General features: G+C 48.5%; 1 protein-coding gene and 1 long non-coding RNA gene across 3 annotated transcripts; one reads left to right on the forward strand and one right to left on the reverse strand.

Annotated features, from left to right (window-relative positions):
• Positions 1-64: 64 nt before the first annotated feature.
• LOC140706467 (uncharacterized) lies at positions 65-10,884 on the forward strand. 2 transcript variants are annotated; one of them, XR_013544528.1, is made up of 5 exons: positions 65-428; positions 529-1,138; positions 2,595-2,744; positions 8,114-8,326; positions 9,475-10,884. It is a non-coding gene; the product is annotated as an uncharacterized LOC140706467 (long non-coding RNA). The 2 variants fall into 2 exon arrangements; XR_013544527.1 differs by having other exon boundaries at positions 65-1,138.
• A 4,201-nt stretch (positions 10,885-15,085) lies between these two features.
• On the reverse strand, positions 15,086-21,574 carry LOC140706437 (uncharacterized). Its single transcript, XM_078392273.1, has 2 exons — positions 17,673-21,574; positions 15,086-17,545 (listed from the first exon to the last, which is right to left on the reverse strand). Exons 1-2 carry the CDS (start codon positions 17,715-17,717, stop codon positions 16,295-16,297), a joined length of 1,296 nt encoding a protein of 431 aa, XP_078248399.1. The 5' UTR covers positions 17,718-21,574; the 3' UTR covers positions 15,086-16,294.
• Between the last annotated feature and the right edge of the window lie 47 nt (positions 21,575-21,621).

Raw genomic sequence — 21,621 nt, forward strand, 5'->3', positions numbered from 1 at the left:
CCCTTCCAACGCCCGCGAGCTCACGCCGGGGGGGGGGGGAGGGGAAAAAACGGTAAACATCTGCCTTCGCCTGCCGCCAATGCGCATGCGCCTCATGTGACCCCCTCTCCTCCCTATCTGCGGTCCTATTGGCGGAGCTGGTCGGCTTCACCATAGAGATCACCAGAACCAGCGCGAGCTGAAAAATGCCAGGGGGCAGGCGGGAACATAGAGATGAAAAGTTAGAGATGCACGCCTACTTACATTTTTTTTTTAAATTTGATTTTAGACTTTCGTACTGGGACTGCAGTAGCCGCTTGAAGAAAGGGGGGGAAGCGGGATTTTTGGGCAGCACATGGAGACAGGAGGTTGTGCATGCTGTATTTTAATTTTAACAGTGGAAACGTTCAGGATTTATGCTGCATAGGCAACCACCGAGGCTCCACCAGGTGGGGATTGAACCTTATTTGTCTTGCAATTAAAGCCAAACGCAAGCGATTCTCTGATGCATTGCTTGGCTCAGATTGAATATTTCCTGGTTTCCTACAGGTCAAGCAACAGAAAACTCAAATTACCTTTCATTATCCATAAGAAATCAATGGCGAATTGGCAGGAATTATTGAATAAAATTCTCCCCGGAAAAGATCCTGATGTTGGGCAAATGTGAAGGGCAAGAGGAGAAGGGGACGACAGAGGACGAGATGGTTGGACAGTGTCATCGAAGCTACCAACATGAATTTGACCAAACGCCGGGAGGCAGTGGAAGACGGGAGGGCCTGGCGTGCTCTGGTCCGTGGGGTCACAAAGAGTCGAACATGACTTAACAACTAAAGAACAGCAAAATCAAAGAGTCAGATTCAGACTTGGGACTCTGTCCTAAACAAAGACTTGCCAACATCCCTGATTATAACTTGTCTTTGCTCCACTGTTTTAGCAGCTCCTCGGAGTCCCCAGCCATGTTCTGACCTGGAATCTCGGTCAGCAAGGTTGCCACGTGTCTCATAGGGCTCATGAAAGCTCAGAGAAATAACTTTGGCAGAGAAACCATCATTAGGGACGGAGAGAGTTTGATGATGGCATCTGAGGTGGCTTGAAGCTCTGGGCCATCCTCTGCCCATCCCCAGTTGTGGCCAACGGCATAGCCCAAGGGTGGATTTAGGTAAAGTGATGCCTCGCTTTACGATTGCCGCGCATTACGACAATGTTTTTGCATCGCAAAACGATGGTCTGAATAGGGGTTTTTCACTTTGTGATGATCGGTTCCCTGCTACGGGAACCGATTCTTTACAAAACGACAATTTTCGGACAGCTGATCGGCGGTTTCAAAATGGCCGCCGGGTAAATAAAATAGCTCCCCACTGTTTTCTGGGACAGATTCCTTGCAAGACAGCCACCAAAAATGGCCGCCCTATGGAGGATCTTCGCTGGACGGTGAGTTTTCAGCCCATTGGAATGCATTGAAGGGGTTTCAATGCATTTCAATGGGCTTTTTATTTCCGCATTACGACGTTTTCGTTCTACAGCGATTTCGCTGGAACGAATTAACGTCGTGATGCGAGGCACCACTGTACGCTGGGCAAGGCTCAATCTTGTACTCTTAACAGTATTTAATGTGGGTGACCCAGAACCCTCCATTGATCCATTTTGTTTAGTTTATTGATATTAATACGTACATTCCCGATCTTCTTACACCCATAAGCTTCTACAGACACAAAGCAACCAGAATCATTTTTCATTTTTTTGATTAAGTACTGTTTATGCAAATCGGCACATGCCATTGTTTCATCTTCTGCGGTAGGGATAATTCATGCATGCCAAATGTGCATCAAAGTTGTGAAATCTGTGACGAATGCATTTTTTTTTAAAAAAATAAAGGATGGAACGCTTAGTGGAAGGAAGGAAGAACTGAAGAGGCCTCTTCTGTGGGTCGCCATTTCATATAGTGCTGGCGCTAAATCCCCAAATTGTGGGCAGACGGCCACCTGGATTCTCTGTGTGTGCCTTTGCAAAGATGAGATGCGTTAGGGAAGGCAGCCCTCTTAGGAAAAGTAAGAAGGCAGCAGGAAAAGAGGAGAACCTCATGTGCGATGCATTGACTCCATAAAGGAATCCGCCACCTTGAGCTTGCAAGGCCTGAGCAGCGCTTGGAAGGGTGGGATCTTTCTGAGGATGTCAATGCACAAAATCGCCATAAAGGGAAAGCAACTGAATGGCTTCTAACAGCCACATGTAGCCATCATTCAGAGTATGGGGTTAGTAAATTCTTAGTCTGTTCAAAGGGTTACGTAGGCAGGAAACAGTTTCTCAATGGCGCTGGTTCTTGAACAAAATGTCCCAAGCTCGGTGCGCTCTTGCCGTGTCCCTGCAGAAGAACACACCCGTTGTACTTTTTTTGCACACGAGCTCCAGCTTTCTAAGAACGAGGGACCTTTCCTAAGAATGCAGTCCCTTTGCTTCTGTGTGCAGCCCTTCCGGAAACCTCAGAAGCCAGAGAGGTCTTGTTGTCGTTCTCCTACTAGAAGGAAGTGGATAATTTCTGCAAGATTGCATGATGGTGTGCTTTCTCTCTCTTTATTGGTTATTATTATTCTTGTTCTTATTCTTATTCTTGCCAGGCAGGTGGGGCTCGTCAGCCCTGGAAGGCAGCCCATCTAGGAGAAGGAAAACTCTGATTTCAAACCTCCACTGCCTTGTGGCTATATCCACTGATGGAAAAGGCTTCAGGAGTCAAACTCGAGGAAAAATCCGGAGCTGGAGTCCCGGAGGTAATTCGTGCTGTTCTGCCAACTCCTGTGACATCGTTGGAATCAGGTGTATTGGCTCTTTCCTTTCCACTGGACTACTTCAGCGATGTGGAGAGGGGGGATTTGCTGCCTGGGTAACAGCCTATCCTCCATATTATCTTACCCAGGCTTCATGCTCTGGAGAGGACACTCCAGCTTCGCATACAGCGTTGAAACAACATGGGAAGTAGCAGTTACCGGTTATAAGTCGTTGTTCAATTGGCGTAGAGCATGACGCCAGGGGCTACTTCTGATGGTGGGAGAGGTCATTGCACCTCAATAGATAGATACCGCCCGCCTTAAGCTGGGCAGCCCCCAGCCAGTAAGGTGCTACCTCGCCACGGTCTGTTAACCTCATGGGGTGCGTGGGGTTTAGGGTCAAACCCGACAAGCAGATCGATAACTGTGCACCATGCAACAATCATAAGAAAATGCCTGCCCTAAAGCTGGGCCCCTGGAATGTATGGACAATGACCCCTGGCTTTCCTGACTACGGCTTTCCTGATGACCTGCAAGAAATAGATGATGTGCGCAAGACAGCTGTCATTGACATGGAACTGAGTAGGCTGCAGATGGACATTGCTGCCCTGCAAGAGACAAGACTGCCAGACTCGGGATCTGTCAAAGAAAAAAACTTCTCATTCTTCTGGCAGGGAAAACCATCGAATGAGACCAGGGAGCATGGTGTTGGCTTTGCAGTCAGAAACACCCTTCTGAGATGCATTGTTCCACCTACTGTGGGGAGTGAAAGAATCCTGTCTCTGCAGCTCCACTCATCAGCAGGACCAGTAACCCTCATTAGTGCATATGCACCAACATTACAGAAGTGAAAGACAAATTCTATGACGATCTGGCAGCTACTATCAAAAAAGTCCCTGAAAGAGAGGCACTGTTCATTCTTGGAGACTTTAATGCTAGAGTTGGTGCTGATCACAATTCTTGGCCCACTTGTCTAGGCCGTTTTGGCATTGGAAAGATGAACGAAAATGGACAACGCTTACTGGAGTTTTGCTGTTATTATGGTCTTTGTGTGAGCAACACATTCTTTAATACAAAGCTGCAACACAGAGTTTCCTGGAGATATCCAAGATCCAAGCATTGGCATCAGCTCAATTTGATCCTCACTAGACGTTCTAGCCTTCCTAGTGTTACGATCACACGCAGCTACCAGAGTGCTGATTGCGATACTGATCACTCCCTGGTGTGTAGTAGAGTAAAACTGCGAACAAAGAAATTGTATCACACGAAAAAGGAAGGATGACCACGTATTGACATCAGCAAGACTCGCGATCAAAGAAAGAATTTGCCCAAGCACTTGAGGAAACCCTTCCAGGTCCAGCTAATGTAAATGCACCTGAACGATGGGAACACTTCGACCACTGTGTATAACACCGCCTTGTCCACCTTTGGCAAGAAGACCAGAAAGATGGCTGACTGGTTCGAAGCCCATTCGGAGGAGTTAATGCCAGCCATCGAGGATAAGAGAAGAGCTCTAACAGCATACAAAACCTGTCCTAGCGAGTACAACCTGCAAGCTCTTCGAGCTGCTCGTAGCCAAGTCCAACAGGCTGCCAGGAGATGCTCCAATGATTATTGGCTTCAGCTCTGCTCTCAGATACAGATAGCAGTGGACACAGGTAACATTAAAGGAATGTATGACGGTATCAAGCAGGCCTTAGGTCCACTACAGAAGAAATCTGCTCCCTTGAAGTCTGCTACAGGTGTGATCATCCAGGACCGAGCACAGCAGATGGAACGCTGGGTGCAGCACTACTCTGAGCTATATTCCAGAGAGAATGTAGTAAGCAAAGAAGCATTAAATAACATTGAGTGTCTGCCTGTCTTGGAAGAGCTGGACAGCGAACCAACCCTAGCAGAAATAACTGCGGCCTTGGACTCCCTCACCTCCGGCAAGGCACCTGGAAAGGATAACATCCCTGTTGAAGTGCTGAAATGTGGTAAGGAGATCATCACCACCGAACTGTATGAAATCTTTTGCCTCTGCTGGAGGGAAGGTGGAGTACCACAGGACATGTAGGATGCAAACATCGTCACAATGTACAAGGACAAAGGAGACAGGGGCGACTGCAATAACTACCGTGGCATCTCTCTTCTTAGCGTTGTAGGGAAGCTGCTTGCCCGTGTTGTGCTGAAGAGGCTCCAGATGCTTGCAGAGTCTATCCAGAATCACAGTGTGGATTTCGAGCTAATAGATCCACCACTTACATGGTATTCTCCCTTCGACAGTTGCAGGAGAAATGCAGGGAACAACAACAGCCACTCTTAGACCTTACAAAAGCATTTGACTTGGTTAGCAGGGATGGCCTTTTTAAAATACTTCCCAAGATTGGATGCCCACCTCGTCTCCTTAACATCATCAGATCCTTCCATGAGGGAAGGAAAGGCACTGTAGTTTTTGACGGCTCAACATCAGATCCCTTTGACATCCGAAGTGGAGTGAAACAGGGCTGTGTCCTCGCACCAACCCTTTTTGGGATCTTTTTTGCTGTCATGCTGAGGCATGCCTTTGGAACTGCAACAGAAGGGGTCTATCTCCGGACTAGATCAGAAGGAAAGCTCTTTAATCTCTCCAGATTGAGAGCAAAGACCAAAGTCCAACTGAAATGCATGCGGGACTTCCTCTTTGCAGATGATGCAGCCATTGTTGCTCACTCTGCTGAAGACCTCCAACAACTCATGAATCGTTTCAGTAAGGCCTGTCAGGACTTTGGAGTAACAATCAGCCTGAAGAAAACACAAGTCATGGGCCAGGGCGTGGACTCACCTCCTTCTACTACCATCTCCACACAAGAATTGGAGGTTGTTCATGACTTTGTGTACCTTGGCTCAACCATCTCTGACACCCTCTCCCTGGATGTCGAGCTGGATAAACGCATTGGGAAAGCAGCTACCATGTTCTCTAGACTCACAAAGAGAGTATGGCTCAATAAGAAGCTGACGACACATACCAAGATCCAGGTCTATAGAGCCTGTGTCCTGAGCACACTCCTGTACTGCAGTGAGTCCTGGACCCTTTGTGCACGTCAGGAGAGGAAGCTGAACACCTTCCATATGCGTTGCCTCCGACGGATTTTTGGCATCACCTGGCAGGACAAAGTTCCAAACAGAGTAGTCCTAGAACGAGCTGGAATATTCAGCATGTATACATTACTGAAACAGCGACGTCTACGTTGGCTTGGGCATGTCGTGAGAATGGCTGATGGTCGGATTCCAAAGGACCTCCTGTATGGAGAATTAGTGCAGGGAAATCGCCCCAGAGGGAGACCACAGCTGCGATAGAAGGATATCTGCAAGCGGGATCTGAAGGCCTTAGGAATAGACCTCAACAGATGGGAAACCCTGACATCTGAGCGTTCAGCCTGGAGGCAGGCAGTGCTTCATGGCCTCTCCCAATTTGAAGAGACCCTTGTCCAGCAGGCCGAGGCAAAGAGGAAGTCACAAAGGAAGCAAAACCAGGGAGCTGGACAGGGGACAGATTGTATTTGTCTTCAGTGTGGAAGGGATTGCCACTCTCGAATTGGCCTCTTCAGCCACACTAGACGCTGTTCCAAGTCCTCCATACAGAGCACGACACCATAGTCTTTCGCGACTGAAGGATGCCTAACTAAATTCTTATTCTTATTATTTGCTCAGTGTGTGTGTACGTCGCTATTTCTCTTACGCTGGAGGCAGAGTGTTCATCCACCATGCCTTATGTTCAAAGCAAACCAGAAGGGCTATTTTAGACCGCATTAATAGAAATATAGTTTCCAAATCCCGCAAGGTGCTGGTCCCCCTCTATTCAGCACTGGTTAGGCCTCACCTTGAGGATTGTGTCCAGTTCTGGACACCACACTTCAGGAAGGATGCTAACAAATAGGAGCGAGTTCAGGGGAGGGCAGGAAGGATGATGATCAGGAGGCTGGAAGCCAAGCCTTATGGGGAAAAGCTGAAAGAACTGGGCATGTTTAGCTCTGAGGAAAAGACTGGCAGGAGATAGGATAGCATTTTTCAGATATTTGAAAAGCTGTCGTACAGACACGCAACCATGGGCTCAAGTTACAGGAGAATATCGGGAAAAATTTCCTAACTGTTAGAGAGCAGTACGACAGTGGAACCCATGACTTGGAGAGGTGGCTTCCATGCTGGAGGCCTTGAAGGGAATATTGGGGAATCCTCTGTCCGATCTGCTTGTATTTGGATTCCTGCCTTGAGCAGGGGGTTGGACTTGATGGCCTTAGAGGCCCCCTTCCAGCTCCATCCTTCTAGGATTCTGCAATTCTATCATAACCCTAAGAAGGCATTTGGGGACCCAGTCTTGATTGTTAAAAGCCTGCCTGGAAAGATGGGTCTTCAACTGTCAGCAGAAGGATAAAAGGGAAGGGGCCAGCTTGCTCTCCTGTGTTGGACTGCAAGTGCCAGAATCCCCTCCCTAGTGTCACTGGGGGGGGGAGATATGTGTTAGGGGATTCTGGGAGTTGTAGTCCAAAAGAATAAATGTGGTCCAGCTTTGGAGGTTCCTAATCCCGACATGTGGGAGCTGTCTTATCATTTCCTCAGGGATGTTGGATAAACACTCTGCTCACCGTCAGACACGTTTTGTGGCACGAGGACTTCAGTGGAAAAAAAAAGCCACAACTCTCTCTGGACGCAAACATGTTGAAACTGAAGCCATCCTCCTTTGGGCATATCATGAAATGGCAGGAGTCTCTGGAAAAGACAGTCATGCTGGGAAAAGCCGAACACAGCAGGAAAAGGGGAAGGCCCAGGTACAAGATGGACGGACTCCCTCAAGGAAGCCACAGGCTTGAGTTTAGAAGAGCGGAGCGGGGCTATTGGAGGGCATTTTGGAGACGATAGGATCACTGGAAGTACAAGGCAACTCACTGGCAAGTAACAGAAACGAGAAAAGTCAGAGGTCCAAAATTATGCTGTGGAGGAGCTGATCAGAAATCACACTATGAGGTTAAGAGATATGTGTGTGGTGGGGAGGTCAGGGCCTGGGGAAATCCCTCTTTTTTAAAATTACAAAGCAGTTAATCAGTTTACGAATGAATGGAACAAAGCCCAGAATTACCCAAACACAACATGTCTGACTGCAGCTCCCATTATCCCCCAGACAAAAGTCTTGTGGATGATGGAAGTTATACTCCAATGTATCTCTAGTGTCACCAGGGTGCACGGGAGGCGGCTCTACCCAGTGGGCCTCGTCCTTGAGGTGAGTTGGCAGGTAGCTCCCCCCTGGTCACCCGTGCAATGTCTTGTCAGGAAAGGAAGGCTGGGCGGGAAGGAGGTCACGCCTTGTCCTCACTGGCCTTTTTCTTTCTTCCTTTTTCCTGATTCCATTCCAGCTTCCATTGTTTTCCTGGAGATGCCCAAAGGAAAGAGGTGGGACGCCAGGGCTGTAGGTCGGACAAGCCGCTCCACGCGTGTTCTGGGACGAACGTGGCATGGCCTTTAGTCCACCCCGAGTTGCTCTGCAGGATTGGGAAGAGCCGATCCGGGCCAACATCCGGACAAGAAGTTCACCGGCAGAGCCGTGGCCAGGATCCTCCACGGCATCGGTAAGAACTGCGAGCCTCTTGGAGTGTGTGTGTGCGCGGTGGCTCCTTTGAAGATGCTGGCCGAGTCTCGTTACAGGAGTCATCCTCTCGGGCGCTCCTCTCTGCTGCGCCATCCAAGACGCAGGATCAGGTGCAGACGTGGCTCTGGAGTCCACAAGAACCATAAAAAGGGACGTTGGCCGAGCCCCTTCCAGCGGGGCCTGTCAGAGAGGATCAGGGCCCTGTGGCCGCAAAGCCCACTAAACGGGTCAACCGGAAGAGGTCGGCCAGGCAGGGCCGGAAGAAGGGCTGAGGGAGACCTTCTGAAAGCTCTTTGAGAAATGACGGCGGTCTGGAGGTCGATTCCCGCCAACCGGACTTCTCTCTTGGTCGGCTGAAACGTTTCGCCTCTCCTCCAGCAGCCGCCTCTTCAGTCTGAGGAGAGTTGGAGGGTCTCTCCGGGAATCTCCAATGGACTCTCCTCAGACTGAAGAAGCCACTCGGACGAGGAGGAGAGAAAGGCTTTGACTTGACAAGAAAGAGGTCCAGTGGCCAGGACTCGCCTTCCAGAGAACCACACAACGTTTATATCATTGTATTTGCGAAGGCTTTCACGGCCAGGATCTGATGGTTGTTGTGGGTTTTTCGGGCTCTTTGGCTGTGTTCTGAAGGTTGTTCTTCCTAACGTTTTGCCAGTCTCTGTCTGGCAAACAACCATTTTATATCCTTCTCCTTCCACTTAGAAAGGGCCTCTGGGGTAGCTGTGTGGGGTGAATATACTGTAATTGCTAGTTTTACTGCTGATTTAATGTGGTTTTAGGGTTACAGTGTTGAACTAGGTAGGGTAGGGGGAGGCCCAGGTTCACATCTCCGCTTCGGCATGAAACTCTCTGGGGGACCTCAGACCGGTCACTCGCTCTTTCTGTCAGCCTGACCCACTTGACAGGATGGTTGCGAAAACAATAGTGCAAGGGAGGAGAGCCAGGTACGTCTCTCGTGGAGAGACAGGTGAGAGAGAAACGGGATTCATAAAGTTGCCTGACGGTTCGTTAGTCAGACTCCTATTGGACAGTGCCCAAGCCATCCCTAACCACACACCCCACATTGCCATGGCTCAACGCATCCCCTTGGCACTTCCTTCTAAAAAGGTCTCATCGTGTTTTTCTAAGGGAAGACAGCTATTGATGTATATTTTGAAAGCTGCTTGGAAGACTTCTCTGTGTACGAGACAGCAAGCCAGGAAATACTATACTGTGAAATAAGGCACGCTGAGTTCCTGAAGAACAGGGATAAGATCCCTGGAAGCCGTGTGTCTTGCTTGGAAGAGATTGGCAAAAGGACCGTGGGCTGCCCATGGATAGGCGTTCATCAGGAATAAAGGCAGCATCAGAAAGGAAGGAAGAAAGTCCGTGTGTCCATCCCTCTCCGAGCGCTAGAGGTACCTGTAGGGTCTGAAGGGAAGGGAAGTGGCCGGTGCTGGTGAAGGACAAAAGCTCAGGGCTGGGAGAGAAGAGAGGTCTGGAGGCACCCTCGGAAAGGGCGGCCCCATCCAACCTGCCTGGGGCCAGGCTCCTCCGATCCTCTGATTTGCGGCTGCCTTCTCCCTGGAGGGGAGAAGGGACCACCTGGGAGCCTTTCCATGCGAGCAGGTCCCTCTTCCTTCCCAGATGTTGGTCCAGTGCTCGAAAAAGTTAGGTTCTTTTTGGGAACTCCAGTTCCCAGAATCCCACAGTCCGCAGGGCCCCGGGGAGCAATGCCGTGTTTGGCCTGGGGAGGGGAAGGTCTCTGTCTTTTCACCAAGGACCTCGTTTTCTCTGAAGCAGAAGAACCTGGCTGGTACCTTTAGCCCCTGAAGCCCAAGCCGCTGACCGTTCGGAAGCTCACCGGCGCGTTGTCGCTTTTCGTTGAGAATGACCGAAACGCCTCTGTCCGGACAGGAAGCCCATGCTCCCCTGCTCAGGTTTACGGCAGACCTCCGGTTTGACTTCAACCAGATTATGCGCTTAGCCACAGAGGAGATTGTCCACTGGAACTGAGATGAGCCGCCACAGACATGACGAGAGACGAACTCCTATAGCAAAGATGACTGTCCATTGATGGAAGAGCTGTAAGGGCTGCTGTGTCTCTCCGCCGAATTTCCTTTCTTCCGCAGAGCAGATTTGAGTCAAAATGGGGAATGAAGTCAAATTCCCTTTTGCCCTGAAATAAACCGGGTTTTGTTTTTACCTACAGACTTTTCTACCGTCTGTCTCTGAAGCTTTCTTTTTAATGTTAAATATATATTTTAAAATTCATCCTAGCCTCTTCTTGACTTAGTAAAGGGTGTCAAGAGCCCTTCCTTACATTGTGAATCAGGGGCTTTTATTAATTTTACTTTCGACTTGCTTGTTTGTTTTTTTACCTGTTTGGGGGATTGTGACGCCTGTTCCCGAAAGACAGTCCTTGGTGGGAGGACGGAGGTTTGAGGCAACCAGGAAGGCTTAGGACATGGGGGGGATTAATTTCTATAGGGGGGGCACATGAAAAACCTGAACTGTGTTCGGGGGGGTGAACCAACTTTAATAAAAAATAAAATGAAACAGTGATGTTATGATTGTTTTTATTTTAAACTTGTTAATCTTCACAAATACTGCACCAAAGAGATTTTTTGTGGTATGTTAAAGATAAGCAGCTGATCAACTTTAGAGAAAAAGCTATAAATGGTTTTGATGTCCGGCGGGCCGGACAGGAGCGGCTCGCGGGCTGTATGTGACCCTCGGGCTGCACTTTGGCCAGGCCTGGCTTGGGATGAAGCGTGACAGAGCTAATCCCCGTTTGGAAGGTGGACCGCGAGCTCTCCTCCCGCCAGAGCCGGGATGGCAGGGCTGCGTGTATTGCTGGGAGGAACCATCAACCAGGGGGACTGGTTGCCCAGCTCAGAGAAGGGCATCGGATGGTCTATATCCCATGGTCCCCCTCCTGCAAAGCTGAATCTTGCCCTCCTCTCCGCTCCTGACCCACATCCTCTCCCTGGATGGGTTAGTAAAATATTCAGTCTAGCCCATGTTGTAATCATTGGCCTTCCCCGTTTTTGGAGCAGGAATTGAATTGCAATCAGACTGACCAGTCAGTGGACTCGTACTAAAGCTCAGGAAAACAGAAAGGTGGGCGTGAGATGGATGGACCCCCCTGGCAAAAGACACCGCCATTGGGGGGGGGGGTCTTGTTTGAAGCCCCTCTCTGGCTCAGGAACGGATCCGGGCTGGGTCCCGGGGTTTCCAAGGGGAGGGCGACCCCCTCCAGCCCTGATCTCTGGGCTGACCCACAGCACGCCCCCCTCTCCTCCCCCCCGTCTGGTCTGGACAGCTCCCGGGGGGAGGGGGCAATAGAATGGGTGGAGCTACCTCCAGAGGGTTCCTCCAACCCCCCCCCCCAACAAGACTGCTTTGCTTTCCATGCCAGTTCTGGGGGTCAGGACAGATGGAAATCAAAATATATATATATTTTTTTAACTAGGCCACGGATTTGCTGTCATTAAGAAACATTTTGTCTTCTCGTTCCTTTCATGAAGATTATTATTTCCCTGTGATTTCTCTTTGTCTTTTATTCCTTTTTAAAACGTGATTTTATTTTTATGGTGTTGATGCCTTATTTGGTGGTTGATCTAAAACATCAAGCCCGTTTCTGGAATCAGTTGAAATCAGTCCCACGTGGAGACTCCCGGCCTCTCTCTCACCCCCTGGGGTGCGTCTGGAAAATCCCAGGGAGTTCTTCAGCCTGATCCACCGCGATGGAAAACACGAGCGTTGCAAGGGTGGCCACAGCCAAGGAGCCTTGACTCGAGACCTGCAGGTTGTGTCCTTCTGGACTCCAGTGGACTCTGAGGTTTGCACTCTGTACATGCTCCAGAAAAGAGAGATACCCCCCCCCGAAAGCCACACAGATCTGCATCTTCATGAATATAGATCACAACAAAGGTTTTTATTGAAATACATCAGTGGTTAACATGTGATTACTGTTGGAAAGCAATCTCTTATCCAGTAGTAATAATAATAATAATGATAATAATAATAATAATAATAATGATAATAATAATAATAATAATAATAATAATAATAATAATAATAATAATAATAATAATAATAATAATAATAATAATAATAATAATAATAATAATAATAATAATAATAATAATAATAATAATAATAATAATAATACGATATGGATTTGGCTCAATCTTCGGAGTCATGTTTGTCCCCCCCTGCAAGGGAACCTCAGGGTGCAGAGGTGAGAGGCGATGGAGGGATTTCCTGATTCCTCTCTCAGTCTCTGAATGCCGACCCCACAGCAGCATCTCTGTCGTATTGTGTGCGTGGATTACAGGGGATTGACTGTCCGAATCCTGGATGTCTCAGACAACCCAGATAATGTGGTTGCTGACCTTGAGCCAGACATCCTGGAGAGTGAAGTCAAGTGGGCCTTAGAAAGCATGGCTAACAACAAGACCAGCGGAGGTGATGGCATTCCAGTGGAACTATTTAAAATCTTAAAAGATGCTGCTGCGAAGGTGGTGCACTTAATATGCCAGGAAGTTTGGAAAAATCAGCAGTGGCCAGAGGATTGGAAAAGATCAGTCTACATCCCAGTCTCAAAGAAGGGTAGGGCCAAAGAATGCTCCAACTACCGTACAATTGCACTTATTTCACACGCTAGCAAGGTTATGCTCAAAATCTTACAAGATAGGCTTCAGCAGTATGTAAACCGAGAACTCCCACACATACAAGCTGGATTTCGAAGGGGCAGAGGAACTAGAGACCAAATTGCTAACATGCATTGGATTATGGAGAAAGCCAGAGAGTACCAGAAAAAATCCACTTCTGCTTCATGGAGTATGCAAAAGCTTTTGACTGTGTGGACCACAGCAAACTATGGCTTGTCATTAAAGAAATGGGAGTGTCTGATCACCTCATCCATCTCCTGAGAAACCTATACGTTGGACATGAAGCAACAGTTAGAACTGGATATGGAAGAACTGATTGGTTCAAAATTGGGAAAGGAGTACGACAAGGCTGTATATTCTCTCCCTGGTTATTTAACTTATATGCACAATACATCATGCGAAAGGCTGGACTGGATGAATCCCAAGACGGAGTTAAGATTGCCAGAAGAAATATCAACAATTTCAGATATGCAGATGATTCCACTCTGATGGCAGAAAGTGAGGAGAAGTACCAAAAATGGTCTGAAACTCAACATCAAAAACAAACAAACAAAAACAAAACAAAACAAAACTAAGATCATGGCCACTGGTCCCATCATCTCCTGGCAAAGAGAAGGGGAAGATATGGAGGCAGTGACAGATTTTACAGTGATACACCGACTTAGAAAATTTATCCATATAGGAACAGTGGCCATAAGTCAAAATCTTCATAAGTCGAAGCACCAGTTCCCTTACGAATGCATTGAAAAGCAATTAATCTGTTCCTGCCCCCCCCAAATACCCCTCAAAAAGTAGAAATAAAACACTGCAGGCCCCTGGGCCTCCAAAAACAAGAAAATAATAATCCAAAAATAAACATCGGAACAACTCCCACGCTGGGACTGCAAAAAACAAAAAATTAAGCACCACACAAACACACACCCCCAGCGAAAACCTCCCAGCCAAAACCCACCCAGAACAACTTTTTTAAAAGAAAAAAAGGAGCAACTTACTGGTCCGAAGCCTCCCGGGGGGGGGGGTCCCCCACCGCCGCGATCAGCGCCTTCGGAGACCTCCCGGGGCTTCCCCACCACCATTGGAGGCCTGGCAGGGGTCCCACGCTGTGGACAATGGTCCCTTTGGAGGCCTCATGAGGCTTCCGAAGGTGCCTATCACAGCGGCGGGTGACTCCTGCCAGGCCTCCGATGGCGGTGGGGAAGCCCTGGCAGGCCTCCCTACCACCATCGGAAGCCTACCTGTGGTCCCCGCCGCCGCGATCGGCGCCTTCAGAGGCCTCAGGAGGCCTCCAAAGGCGGCGATCAAGGCGGTGGGGGACCCCCGGAAGGCTGAGCTCTTTGCCACCAATGGTTTGAATTTCACGCCCTCGACCTACGAACGCCCCTACTTACGGACATTTCGACCTACGGACAGCTCCGGACACAGAATTTGCATCGACTTACAGCCGGAGCTGTCCGTAGGTCGAAATGTCTGTAAGTAAGGACGTTTGTAGGTCGAGGTATCACTGTATTTTCTTGGGCTCCATGATCACTGCACATGGTGACAGGAGCCATGAAAATTAAAGACTCCTGCTTCTTGGGAGGAAAATGATGACAAACATTGACAGCATCTTAAAAACCAGAGACATCACCTTGCCGACAAAAGTCAGCACCACAATTCAAAAGCATCAATTCTTTGACGGCCAGCCTTCTTTATGGTCCAGCTCTCACTTCCACACATTGCTACTGGAAAACCATAGCTCTGACTATGCGGACTTTTGTTGGCAAGGTGGTGTCTCTGCTTTTTAAGATACCGTCTTGGTTTGTCACCGCTTTCCTCCCAAGAAGCAGGAGTCTTTTAATTTCATGACTCCTGTCACCATGTGCAGTGATCACGGAGCCCAAGAAAGTAAAATCTGTCACTACCTCCATATCTTCCCCTTCTATTTCCCAGGAGGTGATGGGACCAGTGGCCATGATCTTAGTTTTTTTGATGTTGAGTTTAAGACCGTTTTTTGCACTCCTCTTTCACTCTCATTACAAGGTTGTTTGGTTCCTCCTCACTTTCTGCCATCAGAGTGGTATCATCTGCATATCTGAGGTTGTTGATATTTCTTCTGGCAAACTTCATTCCGGCTTGGAATTCCTCCAGTCCTGCCTTTTGTATGATGTATTATGGAAATAAGTTAAATAACCAGGGGGACAATATACAGCCTTGTCGTACTCCTTTCCCAATTTTGAACCAATCAGTTGTTCCATATCCAGTTCTAACTGTTGCTTCCTGTCCAACGTATAGGTTTCTCAGGAGATAGATAAGGTGGTCAGACACTCCCATTTCTTTAATGACAAGCCATAGTTTGCTGTGGTCCACACAGTCAAAGGCTTTTGCATAGTCAATGAAGCAGAAGTAGATGTTTTTCTGGAACTCTCTGGCCTTCTCGGTCATCCAGCGCATGTTAGCAATTTGGTCTCTAGTTCCTCTGCCCCTTCAAAATCCAGCTTGTATGTGTGGGAGTTCTCGGTTTACATACTGCTGAAGCCTATCTTGTAAGATTTTGAGCATAAGCTTGCTAGCGTGTGAAATGAGTGCAATTGTAGGGTAGTTGGAGCATTCTTTGGCACTCTCCTTCTTTGGGATTGGGACGTAGACCGATCTGTTCCAATCCCCTGGCCACCACTGAATTTTCCAAACTTGCTGGTGTATTGAGTGTAGCACCTTAACAGCATCATCTTTTAAGATTTTAAATACAGTAGTTCAACTGAAATGACATCACCTCCACTGGTCTTGTGGTTAGCCATGCTTTCTAAAGCCCAGTTGACTTCACTCTCCAGGATGTCTGGCTCAAGGTCAGCAACCACACTATCTGGGTTGTCCGAGACATCCAGACAATTCTGATATAATTCCTCTGTGTATTCTTGCCGCCTCTTCTGGATGTCTTCTGTTTCTGTGAGGTCCCATTTTTGTCCTTTACCCTCTCCATCTTTGCACAAAATGTTCTATCTCCAATTTTCTTCAACAGATCTCTGCTTTTTCCCTTTCTCTTATTTTCCTCCATATCTTTGCACTGTTCGTTTAAGAAGGCCCTCTTGTCTGATAATACTAATGATAATGATGATACTACTACTACTACTACTAATAAGATGATATGGGTTTGGCCCAATCTTTTGGGTCATTTCTGTCCCCAGGGCAAGGGAACCTCATCCTGTGTGTACGCAGGGAAACTCGCCCCGTGTGCCTCTCCAACAGGAACTGAATGGGCACCAGGAGCCTGTCCTGATGTGCCGGCCTGAGGGAGAGGCTTGCTCTTCCAGGGACTAGCAGCAGATGATGGAGGGAGTTTGCTCTTCTGTTACATACACAGTCCCTGTTGGGGTCTGCCTTGTGGTTCTCTCTGACCCTCTCCTCCTCCAGGGCATCTGAAAGACCCCCTTCCTTCTGGGACTTCTCCTCTCCTGATGTGAAGGTTGAGGTTCACCGTTCGCCTGCTGCACGGAGGCAGAACTGCAGCAGGGAAAGCGGGCGATGAATCCCCTTTTCTTTTCTTTTCCAGCCGCCCTCCCTGCGTCCGGGGCTTGATGGCATCCCGCTGGAGTCTCCCGTCTGCGTCTCCAACAGGATCTGAATGGGCACCAGGAGTGCGCCCTGATGTGCCGGCCTGCTGGAGATGTTTGCGCTTCCAGGGACTTGCAGCAGAGACAGCAGGTGATGGATGGAGTTTCCTCTCCTGTTCCATCCGCAGTTCCTCTTGGAGTCTCCCTTGTGGAGGGCTCCCCATCCATGGGTCTCCCAGACCCTTTCTTCCTCCAGGGCAGCTGAAACCCCCGTTTCCTTCTGCCATTTCCCATCTTCCTCTCCTGATGTGAAGGGTGAGCTTCCTCGTTCGCCTGCTGCTCAGGCGCAGAACTGCAGCACAGAAAGCAGGCGATGAATCCCCTTTTCTTTTCTTTTCCGCTCACCCTCCCTGCATCCGGGGGTTGATGGCATCCCGCTGGAGTCTCCTGTGTGGAGGGCTCTCCGACCACGGTTCCCTCCAACCCTTTCTTCCTCCAGGGCAGCTGAAACCCCCGTTTCCCTCTGCCACTTCCCATCTTCCTCTCCTCAAGCGAATGCTGAGATTCCTGCTTTACCCCTCCACTCTTGAACAGGCCCTTGACCCGCTTGCCTCTCTCGTTTTTCCTCACGGGCTCCATGAGTTGGCGTCCCTCAGAGGTAGCGATGTCTCCCCCTCCGGTGACCCCAAACGATGGGGAGTGAACCTTTTTGATCATGGGGCCTTGGCCGGCAGCATTTCCTTCTGGGGATTCCTGTGTTTCCCCCAGAGGAGATTTTCGATGCTTCAGGGGAACAGCCTCCCGATGGACTTCCTCCTCTTCACTTCGCCTCTTCTGTTTTTCAATCTCAGCAGTCAGGGCCTGTGGGGACCTCGGAAGCCACATTCTGTGTCCCAAATCCGCTTCGGAAGGAGCTGCGGGAGGCAGAAAGGGTCTCAAGGACTGAAGAACCCGGCTTGTCTCAATCCTTGTTCCCTCAGGCACTTGCCCCTTTGCTGGTCTTTGCTGATTGACCTGCCAGAAAGAGAAAACGAAAAGAAAATGAGAGTTTAAAAAAACCCAGTTTTCCTATTTTCTGTTTCTGGAGAACGGACACCAGATCCGTTTCCTGTCTCTATGCATGAGTAATGCAACAACCTACCTCAATGGGGGTGGAGAGGCTTGCCCTCTGTTCTTTTCTCCCCATCCTTGTTCCCTCAGGCACTTGCCCCTTTGCTGGTCTTCGCTGATAGACCTACCAGAAAGAGCAAGATGTAGAGAAAGACCCAGCATGAATGAGAGGAAAGAAAAAATAGCTTTCCCATTTTCTTCTTCTGCAGAACAGACACCCGATCCGCTTCCTGTCTCTATGCATTTTGCTTACTTATGGAAAGCAAGCCCATAGCAGCAATGCCACAACCTACCTTCGCCTGGGCGCTGGAAAGCTGGGGTGGCCTTTCACGGGCAGCAAAGAGGCGCCTGAAACATCTCTTGATGGAGTCACAGAGGTTTTGAAGGAATTCAGAGAGGATGAAAATCTGGTAGCAAAATGTTATGAACAAAATGATAAGAATGAAGAGGAGGTATCGGATGAGGGTTGCAAGGGCTTCCTTGAGAGTAGCCGGATGCCTGCGCTGGGTCTGCTCCATCCTTGGATCAACACCGCTGCCGGAGCGCGGGTGACCCACCCAATAGATAGCAAAGAACCTCCTCATGGATCGAAAGGTGTTCTCAAAGAAAGGAAAACTCTCCAGGAATTTCCAAAGGAGAACAAAGTGATAACATAATCTCATGAAAGCGATGACAAGAAGAACGATGACATATCTGATCAGGGCTGTCAACATTTTCTCAAGAGCAACCAGGAGCTTGCGCCAGGTCTTGGCCATCACTGGATCAAGACAGCTGACTGAGCGCCTGTCACTCACCAGATGGAGGGTGGCTGTCCTGGACCAGAGGTTTAATTAAGGTGATGAACTGCATCACAACGTGACATCACAAAGAGGGGTCAGGGTCCTATTGCCCCTGTACCCCAAATATGGCAGGGCCTGTTGCCTCTGCGCCCCAAAAATGGCATAAAGAAAGAAAGAAAGACCAGAAGTTTATTAAGGTGATGAACTGCATCCCAACGTGACATCACAAAGAGTTGCCCCTTCACCCAAAAAATGGCAGGGCCTGTTGTCCCTGTACCCCAAAAATGCCAAGACAGGGCCTGCCTTGTTTTCCTGACTGGTCCCAAGTTGGAAACAAGGACACAAGTAGAGAGAAAGCCCTTGTCTCTGCTTTGGAACCATCGTTTCTCAAAGTTCTTTGGACTCTTGCAATGGAAGCCTGCCTGGGTCAGGCCAGGTTGTGAGAGACCCCGGTCGAGTGGTCTCCGAAAGAGGAGTCCAGGAAATGTTTGTAACCAAAATCACAGTAGAGACATATCTTTGTTTTGTTTTTTTTTTTAAAAGTTATTTTAAATATTTAAATACTTTGCCTTCCTTCTGAAAAGGGCCGTTGGTGGCTTAGAAAATTAAAGGACTGCATGCTTGTGTTTGTGTGTGCGTGTGTGTGTGTGCATGTGATCTCACTGGATACCAAAAACCAGCATCCATATTACAGGATACCTACGAAGCTTTTTGACTCTGCAGGGATCTCAACCGGTCTCGTCCTCTTCCAAATCTAATATTCAAACAATTATACTCTACCCTGGCTCAGTCAGAATTTACATATGATTCTATACGCGGAACACCTTGGCACGTATCCTGTTGCAAAGCTATCTGGAGAACGCCGGAAGCACATTGACAGCGCTGGTAGACGCCACTGGAAAAAAGTCCCTGCTTCCATTTCGAGGTACCTCATTGCACACCCAAGGAGCCACTCTTTCATAAATAGCCAATGAGTCAGAAGTTGGGAGCCTGGTTCTCCACTGGGCAGGGACTGGGAGGCTACCAATTACATCCGGAGGTGTTGAGTGCTTTGAGGCTGGAGGCATCCAAGAGACAATTGGCCAACTTGTCAGACCTGCTTTGATTTGGATTCCTTCACTGAGCATGGGGTTGGCCTCGATGCCTTATAGGCCCCTTCCAACTCTATGATTCTATGAGTCTGTGAGTACAGGCAGTTGCTTCCTATCCTGACATTCTCCCACTGGAAGCTTACCTAGTGCCGCTGGATGAAGGAGCGGAATGGCCGTCTTGGCGCAGGGCTACATATCCAACACATCAAGAGCTGGCAAAACAGGGATTGGGCAGTAAATAATATCCTTCAGGGACCTTGCGCTTGATCTCATGTGGCCTATCCTTTGCAATGAAAAAGCAGAGGTGTGAGTGGTCTGTGGGCTACCTGATGAGTTGGAGTAGCAAAGGTGTCAGTCTGATCTGAACACATCACCTAAGGCAGAAGAAACGTCTGCAGCAAAAAGAGATGTCAGAGGGAATACCAGTTTCATTAATTTATTCATTTTGATGCATTTTTAATGCTCCCTCTTTCGGTTTAAAAGCCATTAAGGCAGCTTACACAGAGATTCATTTCAGGCACCAACTGGGAACTTTTTGCCCACCAGCTGTTTTGGACATCAAACCCCAGAAGCCACCAGGGCTAAGAGTAAAAGTGGGGGGAAAAAACAAGAAAAATTTTCACATGCATTACTAGACTGGCCATGTGGGACAAGAGACTATGCTAGCTATTCGTCACTAATAAGTACGTATTCATAGCATAGCCTCTGGTTCCATTCAGCGGCCTGTTCTGATAATACATGTGAAAATAGTTCTTTCTTGATTTCTTTTTATATTTTTAGACCGTGGATAAGTGAAACCGTGGATCCGGATCCCTTGAATACAGGGGTCCTGCTGTGCAGGGTTGTTAACAATGGGGCCTTTCAGAGTTCATGAATTCATGTTGTTGTTGTTTAGTCGTGTCCAACTCTTCGTGACCCCCTGGACCTGAGCACACCAGGCCGTCCTGTCTTCCACTGTCTCCCGTAGTTGGGTCAAATTCATGTTGGTCGCTTCGGTGGCCCTGTCCAGCCATCTCGTCCTCTGTCGTCCCCCTTCTCCTCTTGCCTTCACTCTTTCCCAACATCAGGATCTTTTCCAGGGGGTCTTCTCTTCTCATGAGACGGCCAAAGTCTTGGAGCCTCAGCTTCAAGATCTGTCCTTCCACATGAATTCATAGGGTTACCATTATGCAACATTGAACAAGGCCGTGCTGACAACAGGGGAATGCGGTTGTTTGCCTACAGACAAAATTGGCCATATTATTTATTTATTTATTTATTTATTTGATTTATTTGATTTATTTGATTTATATCCTGCCCATCTGGTATATTTATACCACTCTGAGCAGCTAATATTATGCTCCATGTCTCACCCCAAGAGGGAAGGAACAAGTGTACCCAGCCCTAAAGGGAATTCCGAGTTCTCCCCACTGGGCCTCCTCGAGAGACGCAGGAATTGATGATTCAGACGGTCCCTTCCAGCTCTGCATTCAAAAATTAACTATCCATTCATTTATTTATCACATTATGACAATATGAAACTACCTTATGCCACGTGAGATTAGAAATCGAACTAACCCGATATTGCCTAACCTGACTGACAGCTTTGCCCCCTCCCCAAAAGTCTCCAGAAGAAACCTGGCCTTCCTTATCAGCTGCAGAGATTTCACTATAACTCCCTGAGTATCTTAGCCACCTGGGCCACTGCATGTTCTGGGAGTTGCAGTGCAAGCAAAATAAATTTGCACCCGCTCACCTTTTTTTGCTAGCGAATGAACCAGACACCTGCAGGCAAAACCCTAAGCTTTTAAAAACTGCTTGGTGGAGCCAGAATTTGGGAGTTCAAATCCCCCACGGGGCCTCCTTGAGAGTGGCTGGACTTTGATGATCCCGGGGGCGGGGGTCTCTTCCAGCCCTGCAGTGCAAAGGTGATTTAAAGGTTAAAGCCCTGAAATGTGGCCAGTGCATCTTTCTGTGCATAAGAAGGGACATCATCCTTCAAACAGGAGGAGAAGTAAGTTTGGATCCACATTGAAACAAACCTATGCCATGCGACGTCGTCCCTTTTTAAAATCCCGGCCCCCTTCCCCGCTTTAATCCTCCCCCCCCCCCAAAAAAAAAAACTGCATCG

The sequence above is a fragment of the Pogona vitticeps genome, chromosome 4 (genome assembly GCF_051106095.1).
Source record: "Pogona vitticeps strain Pit_001003342236 chromosome 4, PviZW2.1, whole genome shotgun sequence".
Taxonomy (NCBI): domain Eukaryota; kingdom Metazoa; phylum Chordata; class Lepidosauria; order Squamata; family Agamidae; genus Pogona; species Pogona vitticeps.